Raw genomic sequence first — 21,412 nt, 5'->3', positions numbered from 1 at the left:
CTGGATCTTTGTACTTGTTTTCTCTGCCTGAAGCCATTCTCCTGGCTAACTTGTACTTGTCTTTTATGTCCCAACTTAAATTTAGTTTCTTTGGAAGCACATGCATAGTACTCAGTTAGTGCTCTGCCTTCATCAGTTCTCCATTTATGCTTATAGGATATAATACAAAGAGCACAGGCTGTGGATTGGGGGTGGGAAGGCCAAGGTTTGACTCCTAATTTATTATGAGATTTGGGGAATGTAAATTAACCTCTTCAGGCCCTATTTTCTTCATCTCTAAAATGGGATAGTGATGCTTTTTTTTTTTTTCAAACAAGTCCATTGAAAGAATTCATAATAAAATATACATTAAAAAGGATTTTGTAAGCACTGAAGCACCTTGCTCATGTAATTCGCTTCTGCTGTTAGTACTACTGCTGCTGCTACTATCATTTCTCTTCTCTCCCCTGCAATGATCCATTCCTGTCTTTGTACAGTGTTTTACATGGGACTTGTTTTTCTAGGGGATGAAGACTTTACCAAAGAGATAACAGAGCTATTTTCCCAGCTGCATGTCTCCTCCAAACCAGAGAAACTTGCCAGGGTAAGTTTTTCCTCTTGGTGATTTTCAGTTTTTTACATACATATATTTAGTGGATAAAGAATGTAAGGTTGTAAATTCCTGGCAAGGATGTCACCAACACCAAGGGTACATTCTGAGTTCCATACCTTGTGTCTGCTTCTTGGTTTCACAGGTTAGTGTGCTAAACTCACACTGCGCCTCCCACCCCCAGCCCCCCAACACGTCTGCCATCCTCACCTGTTTTCATATGGATTGCTTTGCTTGTCTGAAAGCTTAAATTAGGTCCCAGCCGCTGGTCGTGCTCACCAGCCATTGTGATACCAATGGGCTAGTTCTCTATTGAGGTCTCACTCTCTGTTGACGTTCTCAGGGCTCTGAGTGATTCACAGATGATGGCTTGTGGCCCCTGCCATTAGGTAGCTAGAGGCTGCCATTTCCCAGAACCCAGTAACTCAGATAATGACCATTTAGCTTGTGGAAATGAGAGAGTTCTTGACCTGGACCTTGCTCTTTGGTGGTGATGCCTGAGCTGGAGCACAGGACTTTGGTCAGAGCTCAGGGTGGGTCGGGAGAGACTGTTTCCAGAGCAGGACCCGCCTAGCCTTTACAGCGGTGTGCCAGCTCTTAGGAACTATTCTATGGGTCTTGGGCTGCCTGCTGCCTCTTCACCGTCTTCTCCTCATCTCAAGAAACATCTTAGAATCAGTTAGCAGCAGGCACACATTGCTTCCTGGCCAGGGAAGACTGACAGCCATTAAATAGACATCAGAGTCACCTCTTGCATACCCCAGGGTAAGAAATATGATGCTTGAGGGAAGTTATGCATTGCTCTCTCATGACCAGTGAAAATGCTGCATTCTCTAGGAAAGCTTTCGGCACCTCGCCTCAGCAGCTCCTCTCCCTCAGCTTGTCTGTAGCACTTTTAACTACAGCATTTTCTAGCTTGGATCGTAATGTTTTTGTTTTGGAAATAATATCCAACTTAGAAAAAAGTTACAAGAATAGAACAAATAGCCATTCATATACCTTTTTTTTTTTTCATTCATATACCTTTTATGCAGATGTACCTGATAACATTTTACTTCATTTACTTAATCATTTGTGCTTGCAAATGTGTTCTCTTTCTATCCCTTTCTCTCTACCTCCCTTATACATACATGCACACACATGTTATAACTATTATTGGGATTATTTCTGGCCCTGTTATGTGGCATGCAGGATCTTTAGTTCCACAACCAGGGATCAAACCCATGCCCTCCACAGTGGAAGCATGGAATCTTAACCACTGGACTGACAGGGAATTCCCTGGGACTATTTCTTGAGAGTAAATTATAAGTATGATAGCCCTGTACTCCTAAATATTTCAATATGTGTCTCTTAAGAATATGGGTATTCCCTTCTATAACCACACTAATTATCAACTGCAATAAATTTAACATTGATACCATACTTTATTTAATCTGTTGTCCACATTCCAGTTTTGTCAGTTGACCTGATAATGTCCTTCATTTTTTTCCTTTAATGTTGGAGCAAGTACATGATCATAAATTGTATTTCTTTGTCACATACTTTGTCTCTCATAATCTGTATTTACTTCGTTTTTGTTTGTTTAGTCCCTTTTAATATGGAATAGTCCTTAGCCTTTCTTTATCTTTTATTATTTTGACATTTTTGAGAAATACAAGTCCCTTCTTCTCCCTTTATAGAAGTAGAGTATTCCTTACTTGAGGGTTATCTAATGTTTTCTCATGATTAAAGTCAAGTTATGCATTCTCAGCTGAAAGAGCTTGTAAATAATGTTGTATCTTGCACAGGGTACAAAATATATAGAGGCACATAATGTCCATCTGTCCCTTATTGGTGGGGTGTTGTCTGATTTCTTACTGTATGGTTATGATTTTGTTCCTGTGCTACTAATGAGTTTTCTGTGGGGAGACATTTTTAAGACCTTACAAATACCCTGCTGCTCATCATTCAGCATCCTAGCTTTAGCAGCTATTCATGATTCTTGATGCACCAGTCTTTACTGTGATGATTGCCAAATGATGATTTGTTTCAATCTCAGTACATGCTTCACATTTAGCAGTTGGCTGTCAGCATTCTGCTGAAGAGTTAAGAACTTTACCTTCTCCCCTTGTCTCTTTATTTATTATCTGTTATTGGTATGGTCTCATGGGTTTCTATTTTTTTCCCCATTGGTTTGTAATTCATTACTGTCCTTAATTATTTTGGTGTTCAAATTGTCCTTCAAGCTGACTCCTGTGTGACATGTCCCTATTAGTCTTTGAGTATTTCCTTATTTTTGGGCATAACAAGATCTTGTGCCTTCCATATTTCTCCCTAGAATCAACCTGAAATTCAAGGAGCCATGGTTCCTTTTTGATATTTCAGGCCAAAACCTAGATGCTAGATGTGCTCATTGCTTGGGGTGTCTTTGTTTCTAGGCTTGTTGGCAGACCTGTGTGTGTGTGTGTTTGTTGGCAGAGCTGTGTGTGTGTGTTAACTTGCTTCAGTCTCATCCAGCTTTTTATGACCCTGTGGACTGTAGCCCACCAGGCTCCTCAACTGTGGGATTTTCCGGGCAAGAATACTGGAGGGGATTGCCATGCTCTCCTCTAGGGTATCTTCCCAGCTGAGGGATCGAACCCGTGACTCTTATGTCTCTTGCGTTGGCAGGCAAGTTCTTTACCAGTAGTGCCACCTGGGAAGCTGCAGAGCCAGGAAGTGTATTTAGCTTTATTTTTCTGGGCTCCAAAATCACTGCAGATGGTGATTGCAGCCATGAAATTAAAAGATGCTTACTCCTCGGAAGGAAAGTTATGACCAATCTAAACAGCATATTAAAAAGCAGACGTCACTTTGTCAACAAAGGTCCATCTAGTCAAGGCAGTGGTTTGTCCAGTGGTCATGTATGGATGTGAGAGTTGGGCTATAAAGAAAGCTGAGCACTGAAGAATTGATGCTTTTGAACTGTGGTGTTGGAGAAGACCCTTGAGAGTCCCTTGGACTGCAAGGAGATCCAATCAGTCCATCCTAAAGGAGATCAGTCCTGGGTGTTCATTGGAAGGACTGATGTTGAAGCTCAAATTCCAATACTTTGGATACCTGATGTGAATAGTTGACTTATTTGAAAAGACCCTGATTCTGGGAAAGATTGAGGGCAGGAGGAGAAGGGGACGACAGAGAATAAGATGGTTGGATGGCATCACCGACTCAACGGACATGAGTTTGGGTAAACTCCGGGAGCTGGTGATGGACAGGGAGGCCTGGTGCGCTGCAGTTCATGGGGTCGCAAAGAGTCGGACATGACTGAGTGACTGAACTGAACACACATGTGCACCACCCTGTGTATATGCATAAGTGTATGTATGTGTGTAAATGTGTATACTCATATACTTATTTCAGAGATCATGAGTTCATACCAATAACCCCAGTTTCAGTCCATTTTTATGGGTTCTTCTTTACCTCTCCCCATTTTACATTTGTCTCTTTCACAGTAAGAACTCTGTCTCCCAGTAACATTGCCACATTTTCTACTTTCCTCTATCCTCTAATGCATTTGAAATGTATGCTTGCCCATACTACTATAAAACCAATCTACAAAAAAATTTATGATTTATTTACTGTCTTCTCTTGTTAATTTAATCTTTGAATATGTAGAGTATTAACGTGTGTTCAAGTCAAAACTTCAAAAAAATATACACAGAAGTGTCACTCCCTCCCAATTCCTATCTACTCCATTTTCTTCTCTCCTTTTATATTTTGAACTTTCTTGTTTTCCAGTGTATCCTTCCTATGTTTCTTTTTTAGATAACAGATATATTTTCTTATCTCCTTCTTATATAAAAGTATTCATACTATATGTATACTCCATGTAGCACTTTATTCACTTAACTGTGCAGATGTACTTCATAAAATCATTGGTTCTTACTTGTTTTTAAATGTGTGTATCTCACCTCCCATTCTAACAGTTAAATTTCTTCAAGACTGGATCTGTGATATGCTTTATTGTTCTTAAAATCCCACCTTTACCATCTTACTTTCTGTGCAGTCTTAAACAAATTGCTCAACCTCTCTGTGCCTCAGCTTCTCTGTCTGGGAGGCAGGGATAATGTAGGGTTCCTGTGAAGATTTAATGTGTTAATACATACAGAGCTCTGAAAAGTACCTGGCCCATAGTAAATATACATTGTTTATAGTCCTGAAGAAGGTATCTCAGTGTGTTATACGTTTAGATGTTCAATAAATATGTTTATAATAAACCTTTATTTTGCTAGGTGCTAAGGAAAAAGTAATGGAAGACACATAGTTTCTCTGCTCAAAGAGATTATAATAATACGTTATTTAGTCCTAGTCATTCTCTGAAAGCAGTTTTCATATTGCTTATATTTTGGGTTTTGAGATTTAAGATAAACAATGATTAAGGATAAGGGCTTGATTACTTCCAGGAATTTATATGAGAGTCTGTATGATGCAGAGGAAAAGCAATGAAATAAAAATCTGAGAGCACAATTCTGATTCTTATTCTGACCCTCACATGTGATGTAGTCAAATCCCATTCCTTCTTCAGGCCTCACTTATTTTTCAGCAAAATAAATAAATAAGCTCAAAGGTGCCTTTTAATTTGTAGGTCTTCCCCCGTGGCTCAGTGGGTAAATAATCTGCCTGCAGTACAGGAGATGCAGGGTATATCACTGGGTTGGGAAGATCCTCTGGAGGAGGAAATGGCAACCCACTTCAGTATTCTTGCCTGAAAAATCCCACAGACAGAGGAGCCTGGCGGGCTACAGTCCATGGGGTTGCAAAGAGTTGGACATGACTAAGCATGAGCCTAGAGGCTCAGATGTAAGGAAGCTGCCTGCAATGCAGGAGACCCGGGTTTGATCCCTGGGTCAGGAAGATCCCCTGAAGAAGGGAATGGCTACAAACTCCAGTACCCTTGCCTAGAGAATTCCATGGACAGTAGAGCCTGACAGACCATGGGCTACAGTCCATGGGGTTGCAAAGAGTCGGACACAGCTGAGCTACTGACAACAGCAACAAGCACTGATGAGTCTGGATCTCATCAGTGGAAGGTTCCATACTGATCTGGGTGTGGAGGGTGGCTACCTTGGTATTTTTTTGAAAAGGATGATAAATTACATTGAGTCAGTAGAATGGACTGTAATAACATCACTTAATGTATTTATTACTAGAGAGGTTATTTTAAGTATATAAGCCTACTAAAATGACTCAAGTATGTTAAATTTATAGTATCAGTTTTCTGTTTTATATGGCCTTATCTCTATTTTTCTTTTTTCCATCTCACATAAATCAGTGTCTGTTTTTTCTCTCATTTTATCTCCTCAAAGAAATTGTAGAGACTTTCACATATATTTAGACTATTCTTCAACCGTTAGAATTCTTAACAGCCTCGTCTCTCACTATTCTCTTCTATATAAATTTCACCTCCCCAACCTCATCTTTTACCATACTTCTCCCATATTGGCCTTGGCTCTGTTCCTTGAATATACCAATCTGGTTTCCCTCTGCTTATGTCTCTCATTGTCTAAATATTTTATATGGCTAACACCTCTTAAATTTCAGAATTCAGCTCAAATATTGCTCCTCAGAGATTTCCTGCCCACCCAAATGGAATCTGCTTTCTACTCACCCACTCTACACTCTTTAGCACTTCATTTTATTTTCTTCATGCTTTTACGTGTTTGCTTGTTAATTGTCCTTTCGTAGTAGAATAAAGATCAGGGCCATAGTTTGTATTAGTCACTATATTCCCAGCATCTAGGACAGTATGTGCTACATATTTGTAACAAATGAATGAATGTACCCTATTATCTGGTCTTACCAGTTATCTCACAGTTTTCTCAGTACACCTTGTGTTTTCTTGCTTCCAAGTCTTTATATAGTTAATTATTTATTTTTTAATTTCGAAGGTTAATGCTTTAGTAGTGGGAAGGTTATAGATCAGAGCCAGATTATACCTGAGGAACTTTTGGGAGGCCCTGTATTACAGGGGGAAGAACCTTGAAGTGAATGTCGAGTACATAGATTCTACTCTAGCTCATTCGTGTGTACCCTTGGGTATAGCACCACTTATTGATTCTTAAAGGCTCAGCCTAATACTATGTCTGTAATAAACCCTGTAATTCTCTCAGTTTTCAGTTGGAATAGCTCTCAAGGTCTTCTTTGGATTCCTGTTGCTTGGTTACAACTCTGAACACATTCTGTCTATACAAAGTCACTCAAGTGGGTCAACTCATTTAATGGCAGTAAACATTTCCTTAAAAACCTGGACTGTCTCAGTTGAAAATGACAGAAACTTAAGTCAGACTGGATTAAGAGAAAGGCATATTTATTAGCTCAAGAAACTAGAAAGCTGGGGCTTTCCTGGTGGCTCAGTGGCAAAGGGTCTGCCTGCCAATGCGAGGAGACCTGGGTTCAGTCATTGGGTTGGGAAGATTCCTTGGGGAAGGAAATGGCAACCCACTCCAGTATTCTTGCCTGGGAAATGCCATGGACTTAGGAGCCTGGTGGGCTACAGTCCATGGGGTCACAAAGAGTCAGACACAACCTAGCAACCAAACAACAAGCTGAAAGGGTGTTTAGGGGACTGTAGGCATACGTAAAAGGGTTGTTGAGGTGCCCAGTCTCCTGGGATGTCTTTGAAAGTTACTTGGGGCAAACAGTGTTTGGATGGAGAATTGAAAGCAAATTGAGTTGCTTTGATTTAAGGGAAAAAAATGGGAAAGACAGTCTGGACTAAGGGAATAACATGAAAGAACAGGCACATTATCGGTCATTATTATCAGTTCATAAAGTGGAAAGTGGTGAGAGAAGCTGGAGAGGTAGGTAGACTAGATCATGGGCACTCATTAGATTATGTCAAAGAGCATGATCTAGTTGATGGGGAGCCATTGAAGAGAAGCGGAGGAATCAGCTATGGACTTAGATAGATCACTGGTACCATTATGGAAGATGGATTTTAAGATGAGCCAAATTGGAAGCAGGGAGACCAGAGTGCTATTGCCATAAAGTATATTTGAACTCCTGTGGTGGTAACAGAAGAAGAGGAGGGGCAAATTGGAAAATACATAGGCTAAAATCAGACCATGTTGCTGTATGGAAAGGAAGAATCTAGAATGGCTCAGGTATTTTGGCTTGGATGACTGGTGGTTCTTCTAAAACTCAAGGGAGTAAGAGAAGATGAAAAAATTAGGGGTAGGGAGAGAAAGATGACAAACTTAATTAAATTTTTTCCATGTTATACATGATACAGATGCCTATAGGATATCCTGATATGTATGTCAAGCAAGGAGTTGGAATATGTTGTTTTCAGGAGAAGTTAGTGCTGGAGATAAGGATTCAGGAGTCAGCAGCAGATAGGGAATATTAAAATTACTGAGTTAGGACTGATGGAGAGAGAAGGGAGTAGGGTGAGAGAAGCAGAGAGCCATGACTGCTAGTTGATTTGAGCAGTACTGACTAGGAAGGGGTATGGGGGACTTTCTAGAGGGATGGGAATGTTGCGTAATTGATCTGGGTCACATAAACATAAATAAATGTGTAGACATGTAACCTGTCATACTCTGAATATTTGTGCACTTTATGTAAGTTACAACCTAGTTTAAAAAAAGCCAAAGATTAGAGAATTCAAGAGGGAATGAGTGGTCATAAATGTTAAGTGTTTTATAGAGATCTGATAAGTTCAGCACTGAGAAGTTCAATGATATGTTCGGGTGAGAACAAGAGCGCTGACCTCCATTGTGCTAAAATGTTGCTGGTGGAGGCACAGTAATCTTGGTGAGCTGAATTAAATTGCTGATGGACTATACAGCCATCCCTCGACAGCCTCAGAAGCATCCTGCTTCCAGCGACTCCTATTGATAGCAAAATTCAGGGATGATCAATTTCCCGATACAAAATGGTGTAATATTTGCTTATAACCCATGTACCTCCTCTGCTGCTGCTGCTAAGTCCCTTCAGTCATGTCCGACTCTCTGCGACCCCATAGACCCCACCAGGCTCCTCTGTCCCTGGGATTCTCCAGGCAAGAATACCAGAGTGGGTTGCCATTTCCTTCTCCAATGCATGAAAGTGAAAAGTGAAAGTGAAGTCGCTCAGTTGTTTCTGACTCTTAGTGACCCCATGGTCTGTAGCCTACCAGGCTCCTCTGTCCATGGGATTTTCCAGGCAAGAGTACTGGAGTGGGGTGCTATTGCCTTCTCTGTACATCCTCTAGTACATGTTAAAGCATCTCTTCATTACTTATAATACATACTACAGTATAAATGGTGTGTATATAGTTGTAAATGCAATATAAATGCTGTTGAAGTTGCCAGCATTTGGCAAACTCAGGTTTTGCTTTTTGGAACTTTCTGGATTTTTTTTTCCTCTGAATATTTTCAGTCCATGGTTGATTGACTCTGAAGATGTGGAGCCTGTGGATATAGAGGGCTGACTGTAATCTTTTTCTTATTTAGGCAAGAAATACAGCCTATGAGTGGATCAGGACATCTCTGGCCAAACCGTTGGAAGAGAAGGAAGAAGGAGAAAAACAGTTGGAAGCAGAAAGCACTGAGCAGATCAATAACAATTCAATAGAGGTAAAACGAAAACAACTAGGGCTTTTTTTCCTTTTGAGATGTGAGTATCGCAAGAGAGGGCTCTAAGCACTTTCTGTTTTGTTGTACAACTATCCATAATTTCTACTTTGTGATCCAAGATCCCAGAATCTTAGTTCCAAACTACAGGATGCAAAGAGTGAAAACAAAAGGGTGCATATGTGTGGCATCATGAGAAGGTTCCCAGAAGCTAACATCTGACACATTTTATTCTAATTGTTTGGTTAAAACTTGGTCACATAGTCACACTTCAGGGGAGCCTCTTTTTTACATCTGTGAGCCCAGTTATAAAATTATGTAACAACTCTAGAAGAAGAGGAGGTTTATTAAAGGGCAAGTATTAGTCTTTGTTGCTTTCAAGGTACTAAATACTTCAATATGGGAGAAGCAAGGTGGTATCATTTCCTCTTGTACAAAAAAAGCCAAATGCTTGGACTTGTTATGCTTTGTTTTGTTTTTCCATCCAGGATATCCATGCATTTGCAATCCGGAGCCTAGCAGAACTGACTGCCTGCTCAATTGAACTTTTTCACAAAACAGCGGCTCTGGTTCTACATGGCCGGAAACAGGAAGTAACAACCATAGAAAGGAGCAGAGCCCTTTGCCAGTAAGTGTAATAAGTGTCCCTCTAAAATGATGCATATTGCTGTAAGAGTTTTCTCAGTTTTCTTTCCAACATTTTAGAAACTTTCCTCTCAATAAGATGTTGTTCACGTTGCACCATTCACATCTTTGAGGTTTATTTTGGATTTTGTTTATTTTCATTGAGCCTTAAATCTGCATTAGAAATTTACCCTTTTTAACCAACTCATACTCTGAAAAACTACTTTTTTTTTTTTTTTCAGATTATTGGCCTTAATTGGAATAGAATTCTGCATAAGTGAAAACAGAAAATAGTTCTAAGAACCTCAGTTCTTTTTCTTTTTTTTAAAAAAATTATTTATTTATTTTTGGTTGTGCTGAGTCTATGTTGCTGTGCATAGGCTCTCTCTAGTTTCAGTCAGCAGGGGCTTCTTTTCATTGTGCATGGGCTTCTCACTGGGTGGCTTCTCCTGTTACAGAGAATGGGCTCTAGGGCATTCGGGCTCAGTAGTTATGGCACACAGGCTTTAGTTACTCTGTGGCATGTGGAATCCTCCCAGAACAGAGATCAAGCCCATGTTCTCTGCATTGGCAGGTGGATTCTTATCCACTGAGCCACCAGGGAAGTCCACCTGAATTCTTAATAACAGTTGCTAGTTTTTGAGTGCTAACTATGTGCCAGGTACCATGCTAAGTGAAGTGAATTGAAGTTGCTCAGTCGTGTCTGACTCTTAGTGACCCCATGGATGGCAGCCTACCAGGCCCCTCCATCCATGGGATTTTCCAGGTAAGAGTACAGGAGTGGGGTGCCATTGTCTTCTCCATGCTAAGGGACACATGTAAATGTGTCATTTGTAATCTTTAAAACAAACTTTAAGATAAGTGATCAGTCCAGCTTTAAAAATGAGTAATACTTAAGATAAGTAAATTGCCAAGTTTTGCAGACTGGGATTTAAACCCAGGTCTAAGTTTCAAACCTTTTTTTTTTGGTTTGTTTTTTACTATATTGCTGATTTTGAACAAAAGTTTTAAAAATAACAGAATGTAGATAGTCACAGGAAAAAAAAAACCCTGCTGTTTTCTATAGTCACAAGAGGGAAAAAACAAAAACCTTACTGTTTTCTAACTAAATCTCCTAATTAAATGATGAGAATTTTCATTGGGAAAAAAACATGAGTGAGAGTGTCTACTGTGTTATGATTAGAAGAGACCCTTGATGGTCTCTGGGCCTCTTCTTCACTACAGTTTTGCTGCCTCTCTACAACATCCCATAAGGAGGGGGCCTAGTCTTGCTTTAAACATTCTTAGGATGAGAAGGGAAGTTGCTCAGTCATGTGCGACTCTTTGCAATCCCATGTACTGTAGCCCACCAGGCTCCTCCGTCCATGGAATTGTCCAGGCAGGAGTTCTGGAGTGGGTTGCCATTTCCTTCTCCAGTGGATCTTCCCGACCTGGGGGTCGAACCCGGGTCTCCTGCATTACAGGCAGACACTTTACCGTCTGAGCCACCAAGGAAGCCCCATCCTTAGGATGAGGGATTCACAAATGTACAGCATCCTGTTCTTTGGGAAAGTAGCTATTTCCACTGCTTGAAATGCTTTTCCAGTCATGGCTCTTCCCCTCACTGGTTTCAGTTTCACTTCTAAGAGGTTCCTTTTTTCACCTCCAATCTAAAATGCTATCTTCAACCATTTTCTTATTCTTTTTTCCCCTCTAACTCTTTCAGTATCACATAGATCAGTTTAACTTCCTCAAGGTTTGGATTTATATTTTATTTATTTATTTATTTTATTTTTGGCTGCATTGGGTCTTCATTGCTGCACACAGGCTTTCTGTAGTTGTGGCAAGTGGGGGCTACCCTTCAATGCGGTATGCAGTCTTCTCATTACAGTGGCTTCTCATTGCAGATCACAGGCTCTAGGCGCCTGGGCTTCAGTAGTTGTGGCTCACAGGCTTAGTGACTCTACTGCATGTGGGATCTTCCCGGACCAGGGACTGAACCTGTGACCCATCTTTTGGCAGGTGGATTCTTAACCACTTGACCACCAAGAAAGCCCATTTTGTTTCTTTTTTTTTTTTAGTTAAAAGTTTTATACAGTTTTTAAAGATTATCTTTAAAAAGAATAAAGATTCACAGTTATTACAGAATATTGGCTTTATTACCCATGTTGTATAGCCTGTCTTAACACCCAATAGTTTGTACTTCCCACTCCCTCACCTACATATTGCCCCTCCCTCCCTCTCCCTACTGGTAACCACTATGTTCTCCTTGTATGTGAGTTTGCCTTTTGTTTATTTTATTCATTAGTTTGTTGTGTTTTTTTTAATTCCATATATAAGTGATATCATACAGTATTTGTCTTTCTCTATCTGACTTATGCCCTCCTAGTCCATCCATGTTGCTGTGAATGGCAGAATTTAATTCTTTTTTATGGCCAAGTAGTAGTCCATTGTGTATATATACAGCATGTTTATCCATTCATCTGTTGATAGACACTTAGGTTACTTCCATATCTTGGCAATTGTGAATAATACTGTTATGAACATTGGAGTGCATGTATCTTTTTGAGTTAGTGGGGTTTTTTTTTTTTTTTGGATATATACCCAGGAGTGGAATTGTTGGGTCATATGGTAGTCCTGTTTTTAGTTTTTTGAGAAAACTATACTATTCCCACAGTGGCTGCACCAATTTACATTCCCACCATCAATTACAAGGGTACCCCCTTTTCCACATTGTTGCTAACGTTTGTTATTTGTGTTCTTTTTGATGACAGCCATTCTGACAGGTATGAGGTGATATCTCATTGTAGTTTTCTAAAAAAATTTTAAATTTTTTAAAAATCAAAAAAACTTTGATTGGAATGTAGTTGGTTTACAGTGTTGTACTAGTTTCCGGTGTACAGCAAACTGAATCAGTTGTCCATATATCCACTTTTTGTTTTAAGATTCTTTTCCCACATAGGCCATTAGAGTACTGAGAGAGTTCCTTGTGCTGTATATAGCAGGTTATTAGTAGTTATGTATTTTATATATAGTGGTGTGTATACCTCAGTCCCAGTCTTCCAGTTTCTCCCTCCCCACCCTGGTAACCATAAGTTTGTTTCCTCCATCCATGACTCTACTTCTGTTTTGTAAATAAGTTCATTTGTACCCCCTTTTTTTAAGATTCCCCATATAAGTGATACCATATTTGTCTTCCTGTATCTCACTTGTTTCACTCAGTATAATGTTACTGTCTTATTGTGGTTTTGATTTGCTTTTTCCTGATACATTTTTGAATTCTTTATTTTATTAACTCATATCACCATTTAGTGCATATTATGTATATATAAATATATCTATGTTTATATGTCTGTGTATAAATGTATACATACATGACTATAAACATATACAAATACCCATCTTTTTCTATTTTTATAGTCTCCCTCTTAATCAGCAAGTAAGTTAGTATTCATGAAAACTAGTACTTTGCTTGTTTACTAATATATCCCCAGTGCTCAGAAGTACCTGGCACATAGAAGCCTTTCAGTATGTGTTGAATGAATGAATAAATATTTAACTATTTTTCTAAATGAAAAGTAGGATCTTTCAGGTACTACCTTGTATCCTTAAAATGTATCTTAGTTATTTCTTTTGATTTAATTTGAAAGCATAGTATTTTCTAGAGAATTTTGTAGAAAAATATTTCTCTAAGGACTAAACCTTCTCTTCCTGTAGCATGGGCCTCCAAATACTTGCTTTAAAAGCTGCCTTCTTTCACATTTTAGTATCAGGTGTTTTTTTTTTTTTTTCTGATAGTAGCTTTATTTTTAAAAAAAGAGAGAAAATAATAAAACAGAAAAGAACTCTCCTCTTTTCCCTTCTTTTCTAGGCTAACAGTTTTGTTGTGTAAAGAATTGTCCTGTCTGTCTAAAGAGTTCACCACCTGCCTAACAACTGCTGGGGTAAGAATTCATGACTTTTATATTGGGCTAATGTCTATTTTGTTTTGCTAATGTCTATTTTGTTTTGTTTTTAGAATAGCTTTATTAAGATATAGTTTACATATCTTAAAAACTTGTCTATTTAAGTGTACATTTTAGTGTTTTTTTAATATATTTACAGGGCTGTGTAGCCATCACCATAATCTAATTTTATATCTTTTTCATCAGCTCTCAGAAAACCTCACACCATTAGCAGTCACTTACTATTCCCTTCCCCTCTGTATACTTCTAACCTTAAGCAACACTAATATATTTTCTGTCTATAGATTGGCCTATTCTGGACATTTACTGTAAATGGGATCATTCAGTATTGTGGTATTTTGTGTCTGGTTTCTTTCACTTGTTTGTGATGCTTTAGTTGCTAAGTTGTATCTGACTCTGCGACCTCATGGACTATAGCCCACCAGGCTCCTTTTTCCATGGAATTTCTCAGGCAAGAATACTGGCGTGGGTTGCCATTTCCTTTTCCAGGGGATCTTCCTGACCCAGGGATCAAACCTGCGTCTCCTGCCTGACAGGCAGATTCTTTACCACTGAATCACCTGGGAAGCCCTTCTTTCACTTAGTGTAATGTTTTTGAGGTTCATCCACATTGTATCAGTATTTCCTTTTTATTACAAAATAATACTCTATTTTATGGATATACCTTATTTCTCTGTTTATCAGTTGATAGACATTCGGATTGTCTATGCTTTTTGGTTGTAATGAATGTTGTTACTATAAACATGCATATATGTTTTTATTTCTCTTGGGTGGATAGTTAGGAGTGGAATTTCTGAGTCATATGGGAAATATAGACCATTAAGGAACTATCAGACTGTTTTCCAAAGTAGTTGCACCATTTTACACCCCTGCCAGCAATGTATGAGGGTTCCAGTTTCTCCACATCCTTGTTGACACTTGCTATTGTCTGTTTTATTTTTTAAAATTTTATCTGAGCTAGTAGGCATGAAGTATTATCTCACTATGGCTTTTTTTCTTTTTGCATTTCCTGTTGGCTAATTATGTTGAGCATCTTTTCATGTGCTTGTTAGCAATTTGTATGTCTTTGTTAAAGAAATGTCATCTTGAGTCCTTTGCCTGTTTTTAAGGTTATCTTTTTATTGTTAGTTTCTAAATTGGGATGTTTATTATTTATTATTTCTTATTTATTCTGATTTGAATTATTTGTCTTTTATTATTTACGATTTATTATTGAGTTATAGGGGGCTTCCATGTAGCTCAGACAGTGAAGAATTCACCTGCAATGCAGGAGACCTGGGTTTGATCCCTGGGTTGGGAAGATCCCCTGGAGAAAGGAATGGCAACCCACTCCAGTATTCTTGCATGGAGAATCCCACAGACAGAGGAGCCTGGTGGGCTACAGTTCATGGGGTTGTAAAGAGTTGGACATGACTGAAGGAGATGGTGAAGGACAGGGAAGTCTGATGTGCTGCCGTCCATGGGTTGCAAAGAGTCAGACGTAACTGAGCAACTGAACAACAACGTTGAGTTATAGAAGTTCTTTAGTTTTTGTAGATACAAGTTCCTTGCCAAATATATGATATGCACATGTTTTCTCCCAGTCCATGAGCTATCCTTTCACTTTCTTGATAGTGAATAGTGATAGAACCCAAATTGTCAATATTCTCTTTTATCACTTGTTCTTTTGGTATCGTATCTAAAGAATCATTGCCTCACCCAAGATCATGAGGATTTATTCATGTTTTTTTCCTAAAACTTTTATGATGTGGCTCTTATGTTTATGTCTGTTATCCATTTTTTGTGTAGGAAGTGAGGTAGGGGCCCAACTTCATTTTTTTTGTGTGTGGATACCCAGTATTCCCAGCACTGTTTGTTGGAAAATTTTCCTCTTTTGAATTGTCTTAGCCCCTTTTTATCTAATATCAACTGACTGTAGACATGTGGATTTCTTTCTGGACTCTTATTTCTATTGCATTGATCTGTGTGTATCTTTATGCCAATGCCATAGATTACTGTAGCTTTGTAGTAGTTTTTGAAATCAAGCAGTGTAAGTTTTCCAACTTTGTTATTCTTTTTCAAGACTTTTTTTTGTCTGTCTTGGGCCCTGTGCAGTTACATCTGAATTTTAGGATCGGTTTATCTACATCTAACTCAATTTTGCATCTCATTTTTGTTCTTTTATATACAATCTTCAGTATATTTTGTGCTGCTCTCCTGAGACCTGTGATGAGAATGTAGACTTTGATGAGATAAGAATTCCGAAGTTTGACTGTAGTCGTAAGGACAGTGCCTTACTTAGACTGTGGTAACTCTCATATTTTGCAGTTGCCAGCCAGTAGAAGAGTTGTAGTTAAAGCTAAAGTTTTTTTTGTTTTGTTTTGTTCTGGTTTAAGGAATTGTGAAAATTTACTGAAGGTGTGTGAACTAAGGAAGATGATTCAGACATCAATAATCATGAATTGGGATAAAATCAAGGGTGTTTTAAATGGGCAAATAAAAATCACTTTGTAGTAAATCAAGCTCATCCATACAGAGAACAGATAGGTGGTTGCCAGAGGCAAGTGGTAGGGCTGGGCCACATGGGTAAAGTGAGTCAAAAGGTCCAAACTTTCAGTTATAAGATAAATAATGTACAGCATTGGGGATGTAACGTGCAGCATGATGTCTATAGTTAATAGTACCGTATTACATATTTGAAGGTTGCTAAGAGAGTAGATTTTAAAAGTTCTCATCACAAGAAAAAAATTATGTATAGTGGTAGATGTTGACTGGTCTTACTGTCCTCATTTTGCCATGTATGCAGATAACAATCATTATGTTGTACATCTGCAAAAATACCTGCAGTTTATATCGTGTTATATGTCAATTATACCTCAGTTTAAAAAAAATCAGCTTGTGGTAAGTCTCAGTATGGCAACAAAGTTATTCTGGGCCCTTACGTTTATTTTAGTTAAGAGCATGGCCCAAACTAATTTTTCTCACTTTGAGTTTAGATTTTTCCTGTAGGGGACAATTCTGTGATATAGCTTCTTTTTTCCTCTTAGTATTTTCTTTAAAAGAATTCCTGGATTTCCTCAGGCTATGGAACACCCTATGGTTACAGCACAGCTGCCCCTGCCCATGGTTTACCCAAGAGAATGGTTCTGTTACCCGTTATGAAATTCCCAACATATGCTGTCCCCCACTACTCATTCTTTTAGCAAATGACAGAAGCTAATTCCTATTCCAACAACAACCCAGTACATACAGAATGTTAGCGAAAAAGCCTTTTTATCCTGCTTTCTTTGAACACATACTTGATAAAAATTATTTGTAAAGAACATCTTTTCCTACTTTTTGATTTTAACAAATGCAAATTTAGTTCTCTAAAACTTGAAAACAAACAAAAAAGAAACTAGTTCTGTGAAACGGTATCTCATTTCTGGAAAATAACTTATACCAGCCCTTCTGTTCTAGGGAAATAAGTCTAGCAGTTCAAAGTTTTAAGAGGAATATCAGATTATGTAAAATTAAATTTGTGAAGGATGTATAGAGTCTCAAACACTGATCACAAATAAACTGCTTTGTTGTAAACCAAAAAAAAAAAAAAAAAAAGAATTCCTGGATTTCCTAAAGTTAATCTTCTGAGGCTAAATTTTTCCGTGTATTTCGTAAAGATATCCTAGCAAGTTGGTTCTGAGGTGCTAGCTAATATATGCAAGTATTAAATTTGCATTATTTGTTTTCATGTTTTCTAAATGGTGTATTTTAAAAAACCAATTGAGTCTTTTGAGCACATGTTTTATATCTGCATATTTTGTTTTAAAATTTTTTCTAGTTTTCATGGTCAAATAGACCATTTCTATCCCCTTCTGAAATGAAGATACTTTTTAAAGTCAGTAAAAACTACAAAGGAGTACACTCTCAATTTGGATATCACAGAAGGATAGAAAGAAGGAAATTTAAAGTTCTTCCTGATATGATTCAGGCTTTTTCTGTGCTTATATTTATGTATGGGTGTGTATGGATGTGTTTCAAAGTGGGGTCATACTTTACTTTTTTTTTTTTTTAAATATGCTATTCTCCCTTAACACATTATCCTTGGTTCTAGGTTAAGGAAAAGGCTGACGTCCTTAATCCATTAATCACTGCAGTATTTCTAGAGGTTAGTAGTACTAATTATTATTATTATTTTTAAAGTCTCTAACTTCTAGGGCATTGTGTATTAATAACTCTTATTAAGTGTTGTTTTTTTTTTTTTTGAGGGTGGGCTCCCTTGTAGCTCAGCTGGTAAAGAATCCACCTGCAATGTGGGAGACCTGGGTTCAATCCCTGGGTTGGGAAGATCCCCTGGAGAAGGGAAAGGCTACCCACTCCAGTATTCTGGCCTGGAGAATTCCATGGACTGTATAGTCCATGGGGTCGCGAAGAGTTGGACACGACTGAGCGACTTTCACTTCACTTCTAAGTTTTTATTTTTTTGGCTTTTTAAAACTACTTTAGCTGTGTTGATGCAGATATGACCAAAATGATGTATACTTAATGCATATTTCCTGTTCTTTAATTACAAAGCATAAAGATGAAGATGCCAGGTAAAGTGCAGAGGAAGAAGCAGTAGGCTGTCATTACTTAGTACTACCCCTTGGTAATTAATGGACAATTCTCAGTAATGAAGCATCTTCTGGAGACCAGCTGGTAAACATGAAGGGCTGAAAATTACAAATAGGCCTGTACTGCTACTTGAAGGACTAAGATTTATGCAGAGGAGATTAGTTACAAAACAAAAATAAAACATTTTGTCTTTTTCCTTGCCTAGGAATTTTCTTTATTTTGTCAAAAGGGTACCTGTGTTTACATAACCCTCTTCAGTTCATTAGATTTAAGGAGGTGGGTGGTTTAAATCCATGGATGGATTACAGTCTCTCCATGTGGGATGCTTTCTGGATTCTGTGTTTTAAGAACTCTATCTTGTAAATTAATTGTGCAAAAATCCAGATGTTTGATTACCTATTTAAAACATATTATCTAAGGCTAAGGGGAAAAATATATTTGATTATCAGTTAGGTTTTAAATATGAATTAAATATTTTTGCCACCAGACTGTTACTTCTTTAGTTTTAGATTCTTTTAATATTACCAATGAGGGAATGCCTTTCATTCCTTAACTGAATCATTTTCCTTTAATAGTCAAGGAAATCATTCTGATCACGTAAACAATTAAATACATTTATGATTTAATAGATGACAGAGTAGTATAGATGAAAGAAGCTTGCAAACCTGGAGCCAGTCCTGTTCTGGATCTCCCCTGATTTGCATTATGATCATGGACTAGGCATTTACCTTCTTGGCAATCTTGTTATGTTTATATACAGAATAAGAGATTTAACTAGATGTGCTGTGAGGTCTCTTTTGGCTGGAAAATTTGGCATCAAATATCACACTGAAGTTTTAATAACCATTTAAACTTATGCTATTGATAAATCAAAAAAAGGTAAACTCACTTGATATGGGTACCCTTTGCTATTTTTGAGTTGGTTGTTCTTGCTTATAGATTTGAACACTCTTGTCCTTGAAATTATACTTTTTTTTTTTATTGTAATTAACTCTGTTCTTCTGAAAAGTCAGAACTTGTCAGATATTAATGAAGTCTGGTAAACTCTGGGCATAATGAATCTTAGCTTTTCATTAATATGTCTCTTGTACTAGACAGAAATATATCTATACTTTATCATCTTTAAAAGTAGTATTCTTTGTTTATACTTGTGAACACCTGTCTCATGTTCACAACTGTGCTGAGTCCATGGAAGAGGAGCAGTCACAACGGACTATAAATTCCGTTGATTTAGAATTCATAGCCTTCTGAATCCTCTTTGAGTAATTGACTAAAATGCTTGTGACAGGATCTACCCACTCATTCAAGGAATCAATAAGCTTTGAATGCTGAAATTGAGCAAGATGCCAAAGAATGGCTATTATTTTTGATGGACCAGTTGGACAAAAATGGTGACATTCTTTTTTTGTGCTATCATATCATCTTAAGATCTGGGTCATTCTTTTCCTTTTAACTTCAGTGAAATGATTAAGTCTGTATTCTTATTTGCCAGGCTACAGATTCAGTTAGATTATAAAAATTAGTTTGATTTTTGTTGTCTTATATTTTCTCTTTTAAGAGATTGCAGTATTTTCATTTTCTTATTTTTCATTTCTTATCCCTATAGGCATCAAACAGTGCTTCCTACATTCAGGATGCCTTTCAGCTACTTTTACCTGTATTGGAGATCTCATTTATTGAGAACAAGACTGAATTACCAGAGGCATGAGCTTCATGTCCAGAGGCCTTTGTCCGAACATTGAGGAACAGAGAAGATTATACCTGAGACTTGTGATGGTTGAGAAATGCCACTCACTTCTGGATAGCCCTGCAGAAGTGAGGGAGAAAGGTTATTTTAGTATATAAAAATCCTGGCAGGAGAGCAGATATGAAGGAAGTTTGTTGTCTTCACTGCTTGACTGAAGTATTCAGGTCCTCACACTGCTCTTCCCAGTTGTTATAATTAATAAATTATTTGAAAAGAAACTTTTATAGACAGTTCAAAAATAATAGCTCTAGGTGAAAGTTAATGGGATACTCAGGCAAAGATATTGATCTTTCTTTGACAATATGTGAAACACTAAAATTTTTGTCATGGATGTCGTTTTATAATCCATGGATATAATTGGTTGTTAAGCAAGAGGAAAAGAAATTAAAAAAAAAAAAAGAGGAAAAGGAATTCAGTATTTTGGAATTCATGTGCTTGATCTGTTAATGCCATTTTCTTTCTCCTTTCTATAATAAAATCTGTGGCTTTTAAGAAAACTGAGTATGTATAAACTCCATAGTGATTGCCCTTTATTACATGGATTTTTGGAATTGGTTAGAAAATTACCTCTACTCTTTAATTCTCAGTAGATATGTGCCATTGAGGAGAAGCTTATAGAATATACCTACCTATAGCCACATTAATTAACTATAGCCAAGTGTCCTTTGACTTCAAGTTGCTCTCATATCCCACGATGGTAAGCTTCAAGTTGTTGTTGACTCCCACTCTACCGGATTCAAGACAAAGAAATGCAATTTGGAGAAACAGTTTCATGTTTGTAGATATTCTGAGTTTGTAGGATGTTTTTCATGCATACCCTATATGCAGGATGAATTCTGTAATAGCCAGCTCCAAAGGAGGGTTGAAGCTCTTTCAGCGATGGAGATTTTGTTACTTGAATATTGTTGAAGTGGATTGTAGAATCCCATGAAAATGATGTTCATGTATGATAGGATTACACAGTATATTTTTCTTCATTCTTTTTTGTTTCTTTTAATGTATTCTTTAGCATGTTTATAAATATAACTTTTATCCTTTAGATTCTAAGCCTTCTTTTGCTTTCTTCAGCAATTTAAAAGATTTATAGGTCCTAACAGCTATTTTGGTATCCACTCTTTAAAAAAAAAAGTTCTCCAACTAGGTGGTTTTTAATGATTCAGGTAACTTTTATGAGTTCTGCCCCATATCTTTTAAACCTTTAAATAAAATGTTATAATTCTGTCAGTTTATCCTTTTATTTAGTTTTCCAAATGTAAGCCCCAGTATTTTCCCAGACCAAAGAAATAGCAAAGTGAAGCTATAACATAGGTTGGTGTCAAGACTATTTCTCTGTGTCACCTTATTTGGGGTAGGGGGCAGTTTG

General features: G+C 37.6%; 1 protein-coding gene across 3 annotated transcripts in view; it reads left to right on the top strand.

Moving 5' to 3' along the window:
- Positions 1-20,546, top strand: part of FAM114A2 (family with sequence similarity 114 member A2) — a 35,968-nt gene extending 15,422 nt beyond the window's left edge. For 2 of the 3 annotated variants that reach the window (XM_043913366.1, XM_043913365.1), the window contains exons 9-14: positions 504-583; positions 9,043-9,165; positions 9,651-9,790; positions 13,637-13,709; positions 17,803-17,856; positions 19,909-20,546. In XM_043913366.1, the coding sequence (XP_043769301.1) occupies positions 504-583; positions 9,043-9,165; positions 9,651-9,790; positions 13,637-13,709; positions 17,803-17,856; positions 19,909-20,010 (572 nt within the window). In that variant the 3' untranslated portion in view covers positions 20,011-20,546. The remainder of the gene's footprint in view (positions 1-503; positions 584-9,042; positions 9,166-9,650; positions 9,791-13,636; positions 13,710-17,802; positions 17,857-19,908) is intronic. The other variant, XM_043913367.1, reaches the window with a different exon arrangement.
- Positions 20,547-21,412: the final 866 nt, after the last annotated feature.

Source organism: Cervus elaphus, chromosome 9, assembly GCF_910594005.1.
Source record: "Cervus elaphus chromosome 9, mCerEla1.1, whole genome shotgun sequence".
Classification (NCBI taxonomy): Eukaryota; Metazoa; Chordata; class Mammalia; order Artiodactyla; family Cervidae; genus Cervus; species Cervus elaphus.
This window is presented reverse-complemented; position numbering and strand designations above follow the sequence as displayed.